Source organism: Mus musculus, chromosome 6, assembly GCF_000001635.26.
Source record: "Mus musculus strain C57BL/6J chromosome 6, GRCm38.p6 C57BL/6J".
NCBI lineage: Eukaryota > Metazoa > Chordata > Mammalia > Rodentia > Muridae > Mus > Mus musculus.
The window spans coordinates 112,290,475-112,310,094 of NC_000072.6; the positions used below are offsets into that span (position 1 = coordinate 112,290,475).

Here is a 19,620-nt window from a genome sequence, read left to right on the forward strand (position 1 = left end):
TTCTGTAAACAGCTGATGTTTGATTTCTCCCTGATCTCCAAAACACTTTGTGTTTTCCAAAGCATCTTACATGTATTATCATGTGTAATTCTTAACATCCACCCCATAGAGCTGATAAAGACTATAATTCACTTTTAAAGATGAAAAGAACTGGGGATTAGCTCAGTAGTAGAGTTCCATGACTGTCATGTACGGATGGTCCTAGGTTTTATTCTCAACACTATTACACAAAACATATAATAAAGCATAATATGGTGGTGCAGGCCTGTAATCCCAGCATCCAGGAGGTGAAGAGGGCCTGAAGTCCAGGGTCACCTGCAGCTACAGAGCCAGTCTGTGATATATGAGATCCTGTGTCCAAATATATGAAAGTATAATTAAAATGGAAAAACCTGAGACTGAAAGGATCAGCAAGTGCTTGCCAGAGTTACATAGGTGGCATGAATAGTGTCCAGGGTTTATGTTCAATGCCATAAGCCCCAACGTGCACAGAACTTCTCCAGCACCCTGTGAGCAACTGACAGCAAGAATGGATAAAGAGATATTCCAAAGTGACGTGCCAAGACCAGCAATGCCAGAGAAAGTCTGCACAGCTTAACAAACCCATGGATTGGCCTGGGGTTTCACAATTTCCCGGTACTTGTATATATTCTATTTCATGGAAAAGCCTGGAACAGAGTCTCACTACAGAAATGTGCTCTGCTCTTCCCTCTCCCGTGAGTCACTTATCAGAAGACAGCAAAGGAATGAGGCTTCCTGTCCAGGCAGCATCTCTAAGGCCTGAGTATGAGCATGCAAGCAATGGCATGGGGTAGAATGGACCATTCTGTAAGGAAATTTCTAACTCTGAAACAAGGACAGCAGTTCTTTCCAAGCTGACTGGCCTCGAGTGGATGGCTGGGATTTGGCACTGGACCTAGGTAGCTAGACAGATGGAGACACCATAAATGTGGATGGGGATCCAACGAAGATAAGGGACAGTTCCATTTGTTCACACTCGGAATCCAGCAGCTGAAGAGGTGAAAAGTAAAAGCTACAAGGGAGAGACAAAACCACTTAGTAGAGTCCAGTAGGAGAGAAAGGCTGTTGGTGGAATCTGAGAGGAGAAGGGACAGCTCAGCAGGACTCAGAAGGGGACTGTCTAAAACCACGGTCAAGGACCATCTTCATCTATTAGCTTTGGATGCCAAGAAGTATAGGGAGAAGGCAAAAGCTGAGAGTGCTGTCAAACAAAGGAGCTATCTAAACCAGTGTGTGTTTTAAGGAGCTACCACGTACAAGGCTGTAGGCTGGAGACTGGCTGTAGAAAACTGAACAAACTCCAGGAAGTCCGCCCTCTTAGAACGTGCAGTCTAGCAGGAAGCATTGCCAAAGGTCATCACGGTGGGTAGGAAGTTAGGCCCACCGTGGTGGGTACTCTTAAGAAGCGTAAGTCAAGTTCTCCAAGAGCACACAAGAGTTGTATACGACATTTTCTGCAAACTACGTTGGGCTCTATAACTATAGTGTTGGTTTGTCACTTGAGTCATGTCTAGTGAGTTTCAAAGGTGAGGCCTCCACAGTGAGGTATTTGCTAGTGACTGGACACCTAATATTTGTTATTTGGTTATTTGGGAGGTTGGCTTTTTTCTCTGTTTTTATTTTTTTACTTATTTTTATTTATCACTATTATTGTGTGTGTGTTGTGTGTTGGTGGATGTGTACATGCAGGTGTGGTTGTGTTGAATGTGTGTGTGTGTGTGTGTGTGTGTATACTGGAATGCACATGCTCCAGTACAAATGTAGGAGGCAGAGGAAGACCTTTGGGAGTCGGTTTCTCCTTCCATCAAGGATTCCAAGGATCTAACACAGGTTAGAACATTTGTGTGATAAAAGATTTTTACCTCCTAAGCCCTCTCTTTAGCTTTTGTTTGTTTGAAACATAGATGGCCCCCTCCTGATGTAGACCAGGCTGGCCTCAGACTCGCATAGATCCATCTGCCTGTGCCTTCTCAGGGCAGGATTATGGGCTTGAGCCACCATGCCCAGGTCTAATTTCTGTTTTATAAAACTTGGCTTAGGAAAAAAATTGAGCTATTAACTCCTTATGGTCCTCTCAGCTATGGCTGTCTCACATACAGAAGCCAACTCTACCTAGTGTACAACTAGGCCATTATGCAGTGGGGCAGTCAAGGGAAGGAAGAAATGTTTGGGCTCAAAGAGCTGCATTTAATGTTCATTTTTTTAATGTCAGGAAAGAGAAGAGGAGCCATTTATGAGAAGGACGCCCTTTGAAACCAGAAAACCACCTCACTAAAGGCAGCATACTAAAACACTGTTATTTTGTCAATGAGGCATTGATGTCGGCTTAAGCATCTGTTCTCTCTCTCTCTCTCTCTCTCTCTCTCTCTCTCTCTGTGTGTGTGTGTGTGTGTGTGTGTGCGTGCGTGTGCGTGTGCATGCACGCATACATGCACTCACAGGCATGTCTGCATGTGCTTTTATTGTCAATGAGCTAACCTACAATTTAAGCTCGAGATTCCTTGCAGGAGGCATTTGCATAGTGAAGCCTGCGGACTTTTACTAACTGGGCCACAAAACACATTTAGATAGCATGTTTCCTTTCAAGATATTAAGATTCAGACAGACAAGATTTAAAAACTTCCTGTTTGATTTTCTCCAGCTCCCCCTTTCCTAAGCTAATGCCAAATAGAAGCACGTTGCTCTGAAAATGAGAAAACACACACACACACACATACACACAATTATATTCTTATAGAATTACATTTATAAAATAGTACAGTACTGAATTCACAAGTGTTTCACCAAACAGGAAGGTATAATGAGCAGGTATTACTTTAAAACTATAGTTTACACTGGAAACAAAGTTAATGAAGAGATGAACTCTAAGACCCATGAAATGAATTAGACTCCATGTGCAACCTGAAGACATCTGACCCAGGAACACCAGCAGCTTGTTCTCATTTAGGAAGTGTGGGTGCGGGGGAGGAAGAGATCCCATAAAAGGATCTTATTTTTTCTTATCTTCACTTCCCCCAAGCTACTTGGATAAGAGTCTCAAGGGAGTCAGATAACTTCTGGTTCATAGCGAGGGTTATATAGCTGTGCTCTATTTGCCCTAAAGCTAAAGGTCATACGGAAGGAAGAAAACAACTCCTAGGAAAGGGCTGCGTTGGAGGAGAAAGCACTTGGGCATTGATCAAAAGTGTCAAGTTAGCTTCTGTCTCCACGAGTCCCCTCCATAGCCAGTGCCCACCCTGTGGGAATGAGCAGTGTCTTCACAGAGCCATTAGAAAATGCCAGGGTATATATTAGGGTTGTAGTTCCCTGGTAGAGGGCTTGCCTAGCTTACGTGAGGCTCTGGATTCAAATCCCCAGCACTTCCCCAAACAGCAACCAACTCCCAAATGGGGTATGGTAGCTCACACCTCCAAGATGACAGCATCTTGGAGTTCCTGAGACACCTGAGACAGAAAATACAAATTCCAGGTTAGCCTGGCTACAGACTAGGCCAGGCTGGCTATAGTATAAAATCTTGTCCTTAAAAAAAAAAAAAAGTCCTCTGGGGAACTTGGGGATAGGGATGTAGCAGTTCAGTTGGTAAAGTGTTTGCCTGGCACTCAGAAAGCCCTGCATTCAATTCCCTGTACTGCATTCCTCAGGAGAGGTGGTACAGTCCCAGCGCACAGGAGGGGAGGCAAGGCAAACTCAAAGTCATCCACTATGCACGGAGTTTGAGTCTAACCAGGGCTGCTTTAGCTTTGCAAACTCCATACAAACATGCTCAAACCCTCCAGAGCCGTGGTTCTCAGCCTGTGGGTTGCAATCCTATTGGTGGTTGAAGGACCCTTTCATAGGGCTCACCTAAGACTATCTGCATATTAGATAATCACATTACAATTCATAACAGTAGCAAAACCACAGTTATGATGTAGCAACAAAAAATAATTTTATGGTTGTGGGTCACCACAACTGTATTGAGGAGGAACTGTATTCATGGGTTGCAGCATTAGGAAGGTTGAGAACCATTGCTCTAGACACGGGATGAGGGTGCAGCCAATGAGTGGACCCTCTCTGCTTTGTACATCTCTCTTTTCATATTAGCTTAGGCAGCATGGGTAGCTAGTTCAAAGGCAACTGAGGCCAAAGGAAAATCTGAGTTCAGCCTTAAAAACCTTTATCCCATCAATCCAATGGGGGTATCTCAGGAATAAGATTTTTGGACCTGCTTTGGATACTGCAGTGTGTAAACATGGGCTATCAGCAAGCCGCTGGCAGCCAGGAAGGCTGGCTTTCTTTCTCCCTCCATCTCCATAGTTTGCACCCTGCCAATAGAAAGTTAAACAAAACTGTCTGTGTCCAGGGTTTGGACCACTGAGTTCCTAGATTTTTCCATGTACTGTCCCACAAAGCTGGTCGCTCAGCAACCAATCTCTCAGTACTGTAGTTGGGACTTTGTACCTTGTTCTAATGCTTTTGTCAATGTGACCCCAATCTCCCAACCTTCAGAAGACACAGGAGACTTTTGATGACCATATACAGGTCATGTGCTTTCAAGGGCTCTTTAGAAGGCTTAGGAGAGAGGACTTGTCTGTCTGGATCATTTCTTCTTTCTTAATGTCTCTCATCCCAGGACTTTGTAAGAAGTGTCAAACCTTGGGTGAAGGTCTTATCATTTTCCCCTTCTAATAGTAATAGTGAAATTATTAAAAAGAGTGGAAAGAAAGGAAAATTATTATACAACTTTCTACCTTGGTTAAGCAAGCATTCAATTTATCATATTCTAGAGGTTGTACGGGAGGTAGACATTACTAGAAGATGTGCACACAATTTCTATGTGCTGGTTCTATCTCAGTGAGGCTGAAACTAAGCTCCTCTTGTCACTCACGGTACATGGACTGCCCTTCCCTGAAAGGAACGTTTTCAGGAAGCCTGACAGCTGTCATCTCAGGATGCTCACACCTTCCCTGGCAGGAACCTAGATTGCAAGTTGAAGTGCCAAGCACAGTAATTGTCCTCCTAACCAGACACAAGGAAACCACAGCCCTTCCTTTTCCCTGGAATGCTGCTGGCTAGCTGCCTCCTCTCCAGGCTGACACTGACTAAGAGCCCTGTCCTTCCTGGGGTTAATGATGGCCTCCACACCTCCCTAGCTCTAGGCAGAAGAGGATAAGAGGCCCATCTAGAAGGAGATGACACACCTGGGCTCATATGAGCTCCATGTCTGCAAGCTACATGGGGAACCACAGCTTTCTTTTATTTTCCTAAGAAGTATGTTTGGGGGAAAATGGTCTGGCTAAGAAGGCTTCTCTCATTCTTCTACATAAGAACTTCAGAGATCTTGGCAAAGGTATAGACTTCATGTCCCAACCATTGAAAAATTTACCTTCAAAGTACAAGACCCAAAGTAGCAGTACTAGTAGTAGTACTAGCAGTAGCAGCAGCAGCAGCAGCAGCAGCAGCAGCAGCAGCCACCCCAGATGATGATGATGATGATGATGGTGGTGGTGATGATGAAGCCATCACAGCACACTGCTTATATTGTAAGCATGGAGTTGCTCTTTTCTGAAGAACTGCTCAGTTCTTCCTCAGGCAGACCTCCTGTAGAAGCAGACCAAGGGAGGGTACCTAGAGATGTGGGGACAGACCAGCATGCATGGCAGTGTTTGTTTGCATCTGGATTGTTTTTAACCTAATGCATTGCAAAATGAATTCTCTCTATCTTACCTTTTCTGCTCTCAAATCAAGAACAGTTGCTCTCGGTTCATCTTCTGCTTTGTTACTCACTCACAGCCCCAGGTTCTGAGAAATCCCCAAAAGAAAGATTTAGGCCATGGCCAAAGTAATCCTGTTTTCCCAAATATGGACCGAGTACAGTGTGTATTCTAGAAGGTTCCACCAGACAACAGGCCTTAAAATAACTGTCTCAGAACAAGACAGTAGGTAAGGGGATGCATAGAAATTTCTGTTTCCTTCCCCTTATTTGAGTGGCTATCTGACCAAAGTTCTCCACCATGACAGGGTGACAACCATAGAAATGACTGAACATGTACCTCCTAGAACTGTGCTGAGTCTTTATTGACAGTGCCAAAGACTTTGTTGTTATTATGGGACACATAACAGGCATTCTGGGCCTTCTTTGCATCAATCTCTCTTTCTCTCCCTCTCTTGTCCTCTCTCCCTCTGTCCCTTCCTCCCTCTCCCCCTCTCTCCCTCTCTCACTATTTCTGTGTGTTTTTCTCTGTCTCCCTTTAGCCCTTTCTTCCTCCCTCCCTTTTTCCTTCCCTCCCTCTCTCCCTTCCTACTTCTCCCTTCCTCCTTCTCCTCTTGCCCTCTCTCCTCCCTGGTGTGCGAGCATGGGTTCCTATGGTCTCCACACTGGGAGGTTTTTGAGTTCTCATCAAGATAAGCATGGATGAGAATAAATGCCTTCAATCCTGATATCCTTTCACTGAACTGTATAGTGAGGCTGAAACTTCACAGACTAAACAAACTGAGATTAGCTCTGTTGATCTAGTGCTTAGAATTCTATGGGTGGAAAACTTTGTGTTGTTTATTAAAATCTTATTTGAAGTAACAGATTAGGATCACAGCTAGTGGATGACAAAGCTGGTGGTGGCCAGGCCTGACTTGGGCTTCTGGGTAAAGCCTGTTTTCCCTCTTTTTCAATTGGCTTGTATGTGTTGAAATTATCCTACGAACCAGCTACAGTTGTTCAGAGTCAGATGGTGTTTCTCATACTGTGGATAAATTCTTGCATCCCAAATATGACTTTGTTATTTTTGAAACAAAGTGTCCAGTACAGGTTGGCCTCAAAGTCCTTTTGTGCCTCAGAATGACATTGAACTTGTAATTATCCTGCTCCTACCTCTTGAGTGCCAAGTTTTTCAGCATGCGCAACAACACCTATATGTGAGGCTGGAATAGGACCCAGGGCTTTCTGTAAACTGAATCTCCAGCTCAGAAATATGGGTGCACACATATGCATGTGTGTGTGTGTCCATGTGTGTTTTAGGCATGTGTGTGTGGGGATGGGAGCATGGGTACACCAACTTGTCTTTCTCTATCACTCTCTACCTTAGTTTTTGAGATTAGGGTCTCTCACTAAACCTAGAGCTTACCATTTGACTTGCCTGGACAGAGAAAAAGCCTCCTGGGATCCAACAGATCTCCCCTCTCTCAGTACCAGGGTTATTTATTATGTATATAGGTCTTTTGCCTATACGTATGCCTATGGCCCATGTGTGTACAGCACCCTTAGAGGCCAGGAAGGGCTTCAGATCCCTTGGAACTAAAGTTACAGATGATTGTGAGCCTCCATGTAGATTCTGGGAACTGAACCTTTGGAAGAGAAGGCTGTATCTCAGCCACTGAGCCATCTCATGAAGCCCTCTATCCAATATTTTTTTTTACCCATGGTTGGTTGAATCCATGGCTAAAATATGCACAAGTAATGAAGAATAACACTACTTATTAAAACTGCTGTTAAAACCTCTAGCCAAAGCAGTTGTGAGCTTGAAGGTCTCTGGGGGTTATATAAATATGGGGGGGGGGTGGAGAGCTTAGAATATACATTGAGGATTTCTAGAGGCCCAGGTGACTAGAAAAAGTATTTGAGTGGCAACAGTAAACGGAAACAGAAATGGATATATTTAAATTTGTGAAATGAACCCTATCAACCTCCTAGGAGCCTAAGAGTTGGAAGTAAAGCCAAAAATTGCTTCCATCTTGGTTAAGGAGAAAAGTTTTCACCTCTCCACCATTTGGGTCCAATATCAAGCTCCAGCTCCATGCTATACTAAGTATTAACAACCTGGAGCTTTTCCCGGCTTCTAGGAAAGAGCAGAATATATGTGATCCATGGTTTTGATCCATTTCCTCTGTTACCTTCCCTTCTGTTCTTGAAGTTTATATGTTACCTTGAACATCTTTTGGTTTACTGATCAAAACATGAGCAGGTGGTAGAAATCCTGAGGTCAAGGAAACTGGACCTGAACCCTATCCTATTGCTCCTTATTCAAACTTTCCTAGGACCTCATGATCAAAGAGAGGTGCATTGCCTCCTTTTAAACCCAGATTCCCAGAATCAAGGACACTTGCAGTTGAAGCTGCCTGGAGTCTGGAGACTTCTGATATGGTAGAGAGTTAGAGCTGGATTCTTATAATCCAAGTATGAACCATGTCCCAGGAAGTAAGGTGGTTATATGGATTTGTTTTCTCATGGACAAAATGGAAAACATCTTCCTCCTGGCATCATTATAGAGATTAGAAAAGATAAGGGATTCGAGCCAAGGTATAAAGTACAGTATTTTTGATGGATGCTCCATAGCAGATTGGCTAAAAGTACACATGAAACAAAACCTACCTGGTACAACATCATGGTTCAGTCACTTCTACTCTTGGATCTTCAAGAAGAGGCTCAACATGCCTGGACCTCAGTATTGGCATCTAGAAATGAAAGCAATAAAAACTATCTCTTTGATAGGGCTGCAGAATTCTTACATGAACTCTCAGAGTAAGTAAATGCTAGACATTTGCCTGGAATAAAGGTGTGCTCAGTAAATGTAAGCTACATCCATGATCATTGGGGAAAACACAGCATCGAGTGGGGGTAGATTTAGAAGCCCCTTCCTCCTCTAGAGGGCTATATTCCAGACCATTCTAAATGGGCAAGTTGTTCTTCATCTGTTAACCAGAAATAATAACAGTCTTCAAAGGTTGACCCTAATTGTTAGCAGAAAGAATGACTAAGGAAGTGAAGTCACTTGGTGGACCATAAAGCTATTATTATCGGGATATTTATAGTAGTGGGATAGTTTTAGGATTGGTATTTTTTTTCCAGAATATAATACTGGCTCTTTCTGGACAGTCTCATTATTCACCCTGATCCACTTTCCTCCATCCTCACTCCCTGTTCACTGATAGAATCCCTGTGAGTTTGATTGAAGTAACCTAATAGGTTAACCAGCCATCCTCAATCACCTACGTTTATAAGATTTTCGGTACAAGTCCCATTCAGATAGAATCCAACATCCATTTGGAAGATATTACCTCAGGAAGCATTCAGGATAGTCACAGGGCATGTGCTAGCACTAACAGACCACTGTCAAATGCTAAGACCATGACTGTCATGTCATCAAGAGATTTTCCTACTCATCAATGAGAGAAACTGTAAAATATTGGGACCAGATCAGAACCCTTTAAAGTACCAAGTCTTTGTAGGTAATTTAATGTTAGCACAATGAGGATGCCAATCACACAAAACTAGTTGATGCGTTGATGCCTTCTAAGGCAATAAATCCTAATCTTAGTGGTGAAAGTTTCAAAAACAGAGATGTTATTTATGTCTCCCAAGACCAAGACCTGAAAGACAGCATACAGGTCACTAAGTATTAGCAGTTAGTGAAATAGCTGTCTCTGAATGATACAGGATGCAGGGGAGCCAATACCCAGTGTCTTCCTGCCATTATATAGCAATATGAAAGAATCTACCAGCCATCTTTATGCCATATTTACAAAATTTCAATAATATTTTAAACAATGATACATTTGCATCTCATTTTACAAGCAACTTTGTTTTTATTTTACACGAATCCCAAAGAAGAAAGAGAGTAAGCAGGATACCCCTTTTCTAATTTCCACATTCATCCTGAACTCCACACTACAGTCTCCCCTTTAAATTCCTAGTCTTCTCAACCCTATATTGTTCTTGCTGACGTTTTGTCGCTGAGACAGTTCCTGGCGAGTGGGGGAGATGGTGCCAAGCATGAGAGCCTAAGTTTGCGTCATCAGCCCTTGCATAAAAGCCGGAGAGTGGAGAGTGGTAACCCCGGGGCAAGGGTGAGAAGAGCCGGCTCCCCAGAAATCAACAACCAGACAGCCTAGCTGAATTAGTGAACTACTGCTTCAGTGATAGACAGTGTCTCAGGGAACAGGGTGGAGAGCAATAGAGCAAAGTACACAATATCAACCTCTGGCCTCCACATGCACACACACAAACACAAACACACACACACATGCATATGCACATGCATGCTTACACACAGAAACAGAGACAGAAAGACAGTGAAACAGAGAGACACTGAGAGAGAACAAGAGAGATACTTCCCCTAGGAGTTCACCAAGAAAGCAAATGCTTAAAAGAGACTAAAGTCCCTAGGCTGTCTCTTGCTCCCTACACCATCAGTAACTACCAGGCTGACTGAAATCCTTTAAAGAAATGAGCGATCCAGTTCCAAGACATTACATTGCATGTACCACATCCTACCACACCTTTTGTCCAAATGCATTTTCTTCCATTCCAAAGAAAACAACAGATTAGACCCTGCATTCTAAGAAACCTTTGTTAGAGTGATGGTTCCCTTAAGCTTCTATTCTCAGCTGCTGGGAGAGGCTGGGAGACACAGTGCCATCCCTCAACAGCATCTGCATCAGAGAAGTGCACTGTTTATAAACCAGAGGATCTTGTTTGGAGCTCTGCTTCTGACTAATTCCCCTCCCCACTCCTCAGTCAACAAGGTCATCATTTTCTCTGTGTTGAAGATGCTTGAGTCTGCCTGGCTCCAGTGAATGACAGGCTCTGAACAAGTGACTGTTTATTGTGTTGGAGAATCAGCCAGGAAACTAGTTGGATGCATGGCCTGACTCTCTAAATGTAACTCTTTCTTGCGAAGCCATATATTTTTCTTTTCTAAGAACTTTTTTAATTATGAAGACTGTCCCACTTAACAGGCTGGAAGTTAATTTCTGCTTCCTATACCTATATGACTATGATGATGTAGCCCAAGGATAGAGCCCCTCTATCATCACTTGCCTAAATATAGTGGCCTTTCTTGATTAGGAAGAAACCTTTAAGTTTTGCTGAAAGAGTTTATCAGGTCTGATGTAGCAGTACCTACACTGAGCCTGCATAAGACTAACCTGGCTGTAGTCAGTTATGGATTGAAGAGGGGATCATAGAGCCCTGACCCTCTTTCTGAGCTAGCAGCTACTGATAGAGTCTAGGAAGTACTGTGTCACTGTTTTCTGTTGTATACCAACTGGGCGTCAATGGACAACTCCAAACCATGGTTACACACGTAAACTCTGGTTGAAACTCAGTAGGTCACAAAATGAAATGATGTGATGTGAGAAACAGATTTATAGGGAAGGAGGGTGGTTTGACTTATTTGGAGGAGAAATGAGAGAGGCTAGGCAGGGAGAGTAATCACAGTATATTTATTATACATGTCTGAGACTGTCAACAAGCAAATTTAGTTAATAGAAAACCAAACGAAACCAAGAGTTTCTCAAGGACAAAGGCTAGAATCAGCCTTGCTTAATGAGTGAGTCACCAAGCACAGAGCATGCCTTGGCCTTAGGTTTTATTTTATTTTGTTTACTTGGTTTTTTTACCTTTAAATCAATCAGAGAGGCAACAAATAGGGTGTGCCTTTCATAAAAGGGTTCCCCAGAAGTCCCCAAGGCCATGGAAAAAATGACTAATTCAAGGTCTTTCAAACTGTCTTTCACAGGATCTAAAGACAATAGCAAATACTCAGTGCATAATAATTGTGTGCTAAATCCTTTCCTTGTAGCTTCTCCATCAACCTTCTTAGCAACTCTGTGAGGCAGGTTAGGTTTTTATTATCCCCATGAGTCGGGAAGAGAGGGATGTGACAAGCCCAGACACTGGCCCTGTACATTAAGAGAGACTAAAGTGTTATTAAAACTCAGTCCAGCCTGACCCCTCACCAAGGGCCTTTCTCCCTGAAATAGGGATCCACTCCCCTACTCTCTTGTATCTAGCACAGGCTGGCACCTTAAAGGTCAGAAGCCTTTGCACATCCGGCCTGCCGTTTGTACTTTGTCATGGAATCCTCACTTCCAGCCTGCTGCTATACTAACATCTCTGTAACACCTCACAATTGAGTACTGCGGGGAACACAAGCCAGGCAGCCCCACCCAGGTGGTTTTCTAGTTTTACAAAGCAGGAACCTAATCTAGGCAGAACAACGGCTTGCATCCAGCCACACACACATAGCTGATAAATGCCAGACCCAGCGCAGTGAGGCTGGTCCCCACATCACAGGCTGACACGCTGAAGAACAACTGTCTTACATCACTGTTTCTCAACCAAACAGAAGCCAGCAGTCACACTGAAGCGCAAGTCCAGATCAGTCCTTAAAACTAATCCCCTCCTGGAAGGAAGGTTAAATAGCCCCCTCATTAGAAGATCGCTTCTGCTCAGGCCTGCTGGGTTACTTACGAAATGCTTCCTCGAGGATGCCTTGTTTCCAGGCCTCTGGGGATACCTGACATACTCCAACAATAAAGCCTTATTCTCGAATTAAGTAAACTTGGAATCACTCAAATATTAAGTGTGGAAAGATTGCTGTATTTTAACTGGTATGATTCAAGGAGGGGAGGAGGTGCATGCCAGAACGGATACAGGACAACAGCTTTACGGAGCAAAGCCCTCTCTACGGAGCATGGCCCCCAAATTAGAGAGGTGGTTAGTGCTCTGAGCTATCTCAGCTCTCACACTTAGCAGAGAGATCTGTAATCTTAACCCTGGAGGGGCTAAGGCAGGAGGATCTCAGGTCTGGGGCCAGACTAGATCACATGGTAAGACCCACTTCGGTGAGGGAGGGGATAACATGATTCTAGTACTAATCTGACGCAAAGATAAACACCCTTTCCTCTGAACACTTGCCACTAGACTGTCCCCTCCTGTGCATCTGAAAAAGAAAGCAGGTTTGTAACTGTACTGTTAACAGTCGTCACCAGGCGAGGCGGGTGGAGCTAGCCATCACTGCAGGGAGATTTGGCTGCTTGAGAAAGACATTGTGAGGGAATCACTGTGCTGACCTAACACTGGCAATGAGGGTAGGTTCACTCACAAGCTACACCAGGTCCCCCGCAACACTTGCATACCTTTTAAAACCACACCAAACAGAGGGCTATAGAAAAGTCACTAAAATTCTTACCTTACAAGCATTAGAGCCTGAGTTTTGTCCCCAGACCCCGCATAAACAAAAGCCAGTGTGGTGTGAGATATATATATATAGTAACACCCAGAGCTGGAGAGGTAGAAACAGGCAGATACCCTGGGTTCACTAGTCAGACAACTCAGCTTGCTTTGTTAGTTCAGGACAGGGTAAGATCTTTTCAAACAAACAATGTGGATTATGCCTGAGGTGAGACAATATCCATCCTGGTACATACATAGACACACATACACACACACACACACACACACACACACACACACACACACACACACACACACCAGAGTGAGCCAGAAATGTCCCCAGAGCACACTCGGATGACCACACCACAGAATCTATTCTACCATTTGCTCTTCCCACTGTCAGGGCTCTCTTCTCTCCACTTTCTGTCTATTCAGTCTGCACAGTCTACATCCCCAGGTGACCTACTTCGTCCTCCCATAAGGGTTTATTAACAGACACCCTCTTCCATACTTCTGACATTCATGTCCAAATCATAGCAGTTAGCATAGCTAGACTTGCAGTCTGGCTCCCTGGCCCAGCCCTTGCTGTTACTCAGCAGTAGTTTGCAAAATTGAGTGAAATGTATGAGCTTCCCTCTCTATGGCCCCTGGCTTGTGTATCCTTTAGGGCACTCAGAGTCTAATGTTAAAGCCCCCATGCATGGCACAGAGTAGGCGGTAATTAAATGCTGTGGCATCATCCATGCCTTTGTTAAAATGAGGGGCTTTACATTCCTTTACATTTCTAGCAGGGTTAGCCCTGCTTCTGAGGAGACAGTACACACCTCTGTGCAGTCTTCTCTTCCCCAGGAGAAAGCAAGGTTAAGTTTCTCAACCTGCAGATCCATCACTGACCCACCACCTCTCCAATTCTAATGTAATACATTTCTGAGAATTCTGTTAAAGGGCAGTCTAATGAAAAGGAGTCAGGGTCAGACTTTGGGGTTCTTGAATTTCTTGTGTACTTGTGTGTAAGGTTGCTGGTTCAAGAACCCCGTGAGAACTACTGGATCTAACCACAGCATCCATAGCAGCAACAAAACCAGCCCTGTGTGTTGCCCTGCCTCCAAAGGAAATTTCAAATGCTTAAGAGATTATTTTTGGTCCATGAGCAAAATATTTAAGTCTTTCTCAGAGTCATAAATGTCTGGGAGCCTGTTCCTTTGTATGTGCCCGTAGTGTTGGTCCAGTCACATCCTACCAATAAATCAGAAGGCAATGAGGGAGAAGAGGCACTCTGGAAGATTCCGTTCTAGTGATAGATAGATTAAGGAATGAGTGAAGGTGTGGAGAAGAGCAGATGACCCCTCATAGAAGTCTTTCCAGACAGCTCTGGCATTTGGAGACAGCCCTGGAGCCTGGCAGTGAGCCCCAGTTGAGCTTTTATTAGGAAGGGCCCCACCCTTCAACACTTGCCGCCGATGGCCCCATTCCCGGATGTTCTTCTCTGTTCCCAGTAAACAGTGAGTGGCAGCATATTGATCAGGAGCCCTTTGAGCCCCCACACAGTCCCTTTGCTGTTATGCCAAGTCTCCCAGAGGTCAGTGTGAAGGAAAACACCCTCTCTCTGTCTCCTTTTCCAGATGTCCTTGGGCCAGCAGCAGTCCGCAAGAGGAGTGGCTTGTCTGCGGTGCAAGGGAATGTGCTCCGGCTTCGAGCCTCACTCGTGGAGGTAATGGATTTTGTCAAGGAGACTGTCTGCTTTTGTTTCTTGACTGTCCTTTCCAAAACTGTGGGTGGTTCTCTCTGCTGAGACGGTGTAGGATGCATGCTAGGAAGGGCAGCTGGGGAATGAACCTTCCTGCTTGTCCTAATCCAGGAATGAGCGGATGCTGTAAAGATCTTGAGGAGCGTAAGGAAAAATACTTTGCACTTCATAAACCATGTCAAGGTAGATGCTTTCTGGTCCAGCGCGGATTATACCCTTGTTTTGATTTGCTTTGTTGGTTGGTTGGTTTGTTTGTTTGTTTGTTTGTTTGTTTGTTTTCCTGTAACTAAACCTCTGACAGGAAGCAACTTAAGGGAGCAAGGGTTTCTTCTGGCTCACGTTTGGAGGAGATACTATCTGCATGGAAAGGAGGGGGATCCAGGGTGACAAGGATGCAGTTGGTACTCCTCAAATCTTAGTGGAACAGGATGCAGAGGCCAGATAGGAAGTAGAGCTGACCTATGAAAACCCCATGGCCCACTCCCATGGACCCGGTTCTTCCAGCAAGGCTCCTCCACTTAAAATTTCTATAACCATATAAAAGAGCTACCAGCTGGGACCAAGGATTCAAACCCATGAGCCTGTTGGAGATGTTTTTACATACAAGGCACAATAGATGTCGATGGGAAGATGCATTTGGGGGTGCCTTTAGGGAAGGATTGTCCCCTCTCTGATCTGAAGGTGGCCTTGTTCTTACCTCAGCAGCTTCTCTGGGGTGGGTTTTAACTTAGGCGTGGGTCCTAAAATGGAGGTCAAAGGTAGAGCTGGGGAGAGAGTTCTGTTGGTAAAGTGTTTGCCTTGCAAACATGAGAACTTGGTTTTCTTTCCCCAAACTCAAGTGTCTCTGAGGAGACAGAGACAAGAGAATCCCTAGGGCTTGCTGACTACCCAGGCTAGCCTTGGCAAATTCCAGCATAACCTTTGTCGCAACTGCTGGAGCAATGAGAGACCTTCTCTCAAATAACAAGGAAGACAGCACCTGAGAAATGACACCAAAAGTCGTCCTCTGACTTTACACACATGCTCTCTCCCTCTCTGTCTCTGTCTCTCTCTCTGTCTCTGTCTCTCTGTCTCTCTCTGTCTCTCTCTCTCTCTCTCTCTCTCTCTCTCTCTCTCTCTCTCTCTCTCTCTCTTACACACACACACACACACACACACAGAGTCAAAGGCATTCTGTCCACAGTACGTGAAGACCAGGACCTGTAATTCACATCTGTACATTAGGAGTGCCCGGTCCAACTAGATTTCCTGGATCTGCCTTTCCTTTTTTATCACCGAAGGCTCTGAAACAATGTTGAAGCTGCCAATCAACATAATGGCCCAGAAATCTTCACATCAGCCTCAGTGTGGATGTTGGCTCTAGAACTATGCAGGGCGCAACCTGGTGACTGCCGCTGCCACCACGGACTGGAAGGATATACTCCACAGAATGCAATAGTAAACCAAGAGCTTTTGTTCTTAGTGCCTTACTATTGCTTGAGCATTTAATACGGATCAAAATTCCCCAGGTGACCCCTAAGATGCTGACATCTATGAGATTGCAGTTGAAAAATATCTGCCATACATTAGCCCTTATCTCAAAAGAAATCAGCCTACTTAATAATGAGCAATTGCTTCTATCTTGAAATAGTGAAGCAATATTATACATTAGATAGTATTTCCTTTTTGCAAATATGTACAAGTACAGTGAGTGACTGGGATGAATTTACTAAATGGCATGGTGTGACCTTAGGCTTAAAGGAAACATAGCCTCTAGCTCTTAAATATCTGCACTACCGTGGGTTGTGAGCTTTTGAAGCTCTGCCCCATTCCTTGACTCCATTTCCTGACATACCTCAGCCTCAGAGGAGCACACGTGTTCTTCCACATGGAAGGGACCCAGCAAGTCAAACAACCCAGGCCTTTATCCACTAAGAAACTTCCTCCCTCACTTGCTCCCAGCAGCAAGGTTCATCTATTCCTTTTTTAACCATTTGAGCAGACTGTGTGGCCTTGAAGGAAGTTAACTTAGTCATCATGTCAGCTCTACTGGTCCTAATCTTTCTTCCATCAGAGTCCCAGACAATATTGAGGGGTCTCTTTAACTCTCTGTGGACAGCTAGATAGTCTCTGTACCTGAGACAGAGGGTAAGTGTTCCCTCGCAAGGCTCAGTCTTGGGCTGCTGCTGCCCAGCACATTAAAAGGGTCCTCTAGTGTATGTGCTTGGTTTGTCTGGTTGTTTATGGAGACAGAACAAGTCTGTCCCCATCCCTCATGCTTCCTTGGAGCAGAAGTCTCTTGGTGTTGTTTTAAGCCTTATGTTTCCTTATCACCGAGCCCGTGGTTTTTAAACCAAGTGAATTTCTTGAGCAGCATATATTGTATTTGGAGGTCTAACCTAGAACATGCCATCTTGCACTTGGCCATACTAGGAGCTTAAATCCAACCCAGGTTGATACAGTGATGTCGCAGCATCTCAACGGGGGTGGGGAGTAAACTTTCTACACAGCTTCATGTCCCAGTTTTCACAGTAGGTAATTGAAAATATTGTATTTTTACAATTGTAAAGCAACAGAAGCAACTCTAGAAGAAGAAGAAATGTGGGAGGGGGGCTCACAGTTCTAGAAGGTATGCAGTCCATCTTGGTGGGAAAGGCATGACAGTGGGGGCATGAGGCTGGCCCATTGTATTGCATGGGCAGTCCAGAAGAGACAGCAATCAGGAAGTGGGACCATCTATAAAATATCAATGCCTTCCCTCCCCCCAGTGACACTCTTCCTTCAGCAAAGCTCTGCTCCCTAAAGTTTTATAATCTTCCACACATCACCATTAGCTGGAGTCAGTTGTCCAAACACATGAGCTGAGTTGAAGAAGGGTAGTTTATATTCGAATCCCAACAGATATTTAAATGACTGAACTTTAGTCAACCTGGTTTGAAGGGAAAGCCTGCAACTAGTAGACTTAACTAATACAGAACAGGATACAATTCCCAGTTATCCGAAAAGAGAGGAGAATTTGCCACTTTAATGGCACTTAGGTTCTTTTGGGGTGTGAATGTGTCCCTCACGATATGGGTACCTGACAAGAGTTAGGGTAGAGTGGCTTCCTCATCTATTGCAGTGCAGCAGTGTGCCCAGTGGTAAGAGCATGAATATGCTTGCAAGAGATCTCAAAGATTACATCCTCCTGTTTGTTAACATCTCCCCACCTCAAATGGTTAGCACTGCCATCAGTTTAGGCAGCATCCTGGGATCCCCCATTAACCAAAACAGCCCAGAACAACCTCCACATCCAGTGTCACCTGTGGGGTATAAGGAGATCAGACGGTCAAATGGATCAGAAAGGGCTTATAGCCAGACCTCTCCAGTGTCCCAACATACTAGGCTTTTCTGTCTGAGTCTGCTGTTGTCATCTCTCAAGTGAAAATGATTATCACAGTCCATCACCAACCTTGTAGCCTGCCTCTCAGAATGAATGAGATGCCCACTTATACATTACAGGAGACTCCTTTCTGTGAGACCAAAAAGAATCGACTTCTCAAGTACAGACTGCAATGCCCTTAAGGTCTTTCTCTCCTGTGGTGCTGGGATAAATCCTCTTCCCCATGGCAGCCCACCAATCTTGAACTCCAAGATGCAAGCACCCCAGATAACACTCTGCCCGTCAAGCCACACAAGAAGCAGCCTGAAACGAAACAAAAGTAGGGCTTATTTTAGCCTACCTTACCTCAATGTTTTCCAGACTTCAGACCACAGAACACCAGGCTCTCATCTGTGTCTGACCTCCTCACATTTGGGAGTGAGTTAGGGCTAGCAGAAGCATGCCGTATCCCATATAATTCTATTGCAGTTCAACCTTCTGCTGCTTCATGTTAAAGTTCCCTCTCCTTCTGCCATGCTAATTGTGAGCTCCTTGAAGGTTCCAGTTAAACCTCCTCATCAAATGGGATGCACTTTGCAAGCCCCACCCCGACACACACACACACACACACACACACACACACACACACACACCAAAAGTGCACTATTGAAATGTGGAACCTGATGATGCTTCACTGAGGGAGGTTGGACTATAGGATGTTTTTGTCCACATCCCATGCTTCTACCCACTGGATGACAGAGGCATCATGCATCCTAACAATAATAATGAAAACTGTCAACATTGCTAACCACCCACTGAGGAACATGATCCGGGCCAAGGGACCATGGATGTAAGACAATGTAACCATACTTCTGACAGCCTGGTGTAAAAGCAAGCAGGGCTCTTTCAGGATGCTTCCTCGTCGTCTCTGCAGTCGGTCTTAACATTGCTCACTTTCTTTTAAAAATCTCTTAAATTGCATGCACTGGGGTGTCTGAGACACTGCACAGCAAACCTTGGTGACAGGCCTTTGAAGGGAGGGGAGAACATTTTTCTTCTCACACCATGGAACTCTCTAGAGTTCCTAAACCTTTACAGCATGACACAAAACAGCCAAACACTTTCTTTTATTAATTGTCAGAGAGAGAGGCATCGGGGCTTTCAAGTGAACTTGAAATTTCCCCAGAATGTATCTTTTCCTCCTGGGCCCCATTCAGAGGCCACCCTCCTGGGACATCAATCTCCCCTCTCTCACCCCCCTCCCCTACCCCCTCCTCCCCCAAAAGGTTTTACTCAGTTCACTCCCTTCCCCTGGCTTCTGTCCACAAATCTGAAAAACTTCCCACCCGATCTCACTTCAGTGGGCATGCTGAAGAATTTGACCAGAACTTAGGCAGCTCATGAATCTTAGGAGACAATTTTAATGACTCTTAAGAGCAGAAAACTTAGCATGCATTTTTTTGTAAAGGGCCAAGCAATAAATATTTTAGGTTTTGCAGGTCAGAGGGCCTCTGTTGCAAGTACTCAACTGTACAGTTCCAGCCCCAAGGCAACCAAGGATCCACCACCACCACCACAACA

General features: G+C 44.5%; 1 protein-coding gene across 1 annotated transcript in view; it reads left to right on the forward strand.

Annotated features, from left to right (window-relative positions):
* Lmcd1 (LIM and cysteine-rich domains 1) overlaps window positions 1–19,620 on the forward strand; it is a 56,666-nt gene that overhangs the window by 16,717 nt on the left and 20,329 nt on the right. Inside the window, exon 2 of the mRNA NM_144799.2 lies at window positions 14,575–14,663. Within this exon, the coding sequence (NP_659048.1) occupies window positions 14,575–14,663 (89 nt within the window). The remainder of the gene's footprint in view (window positions 1–14,574; window positions 14,664–19,620) is intronic.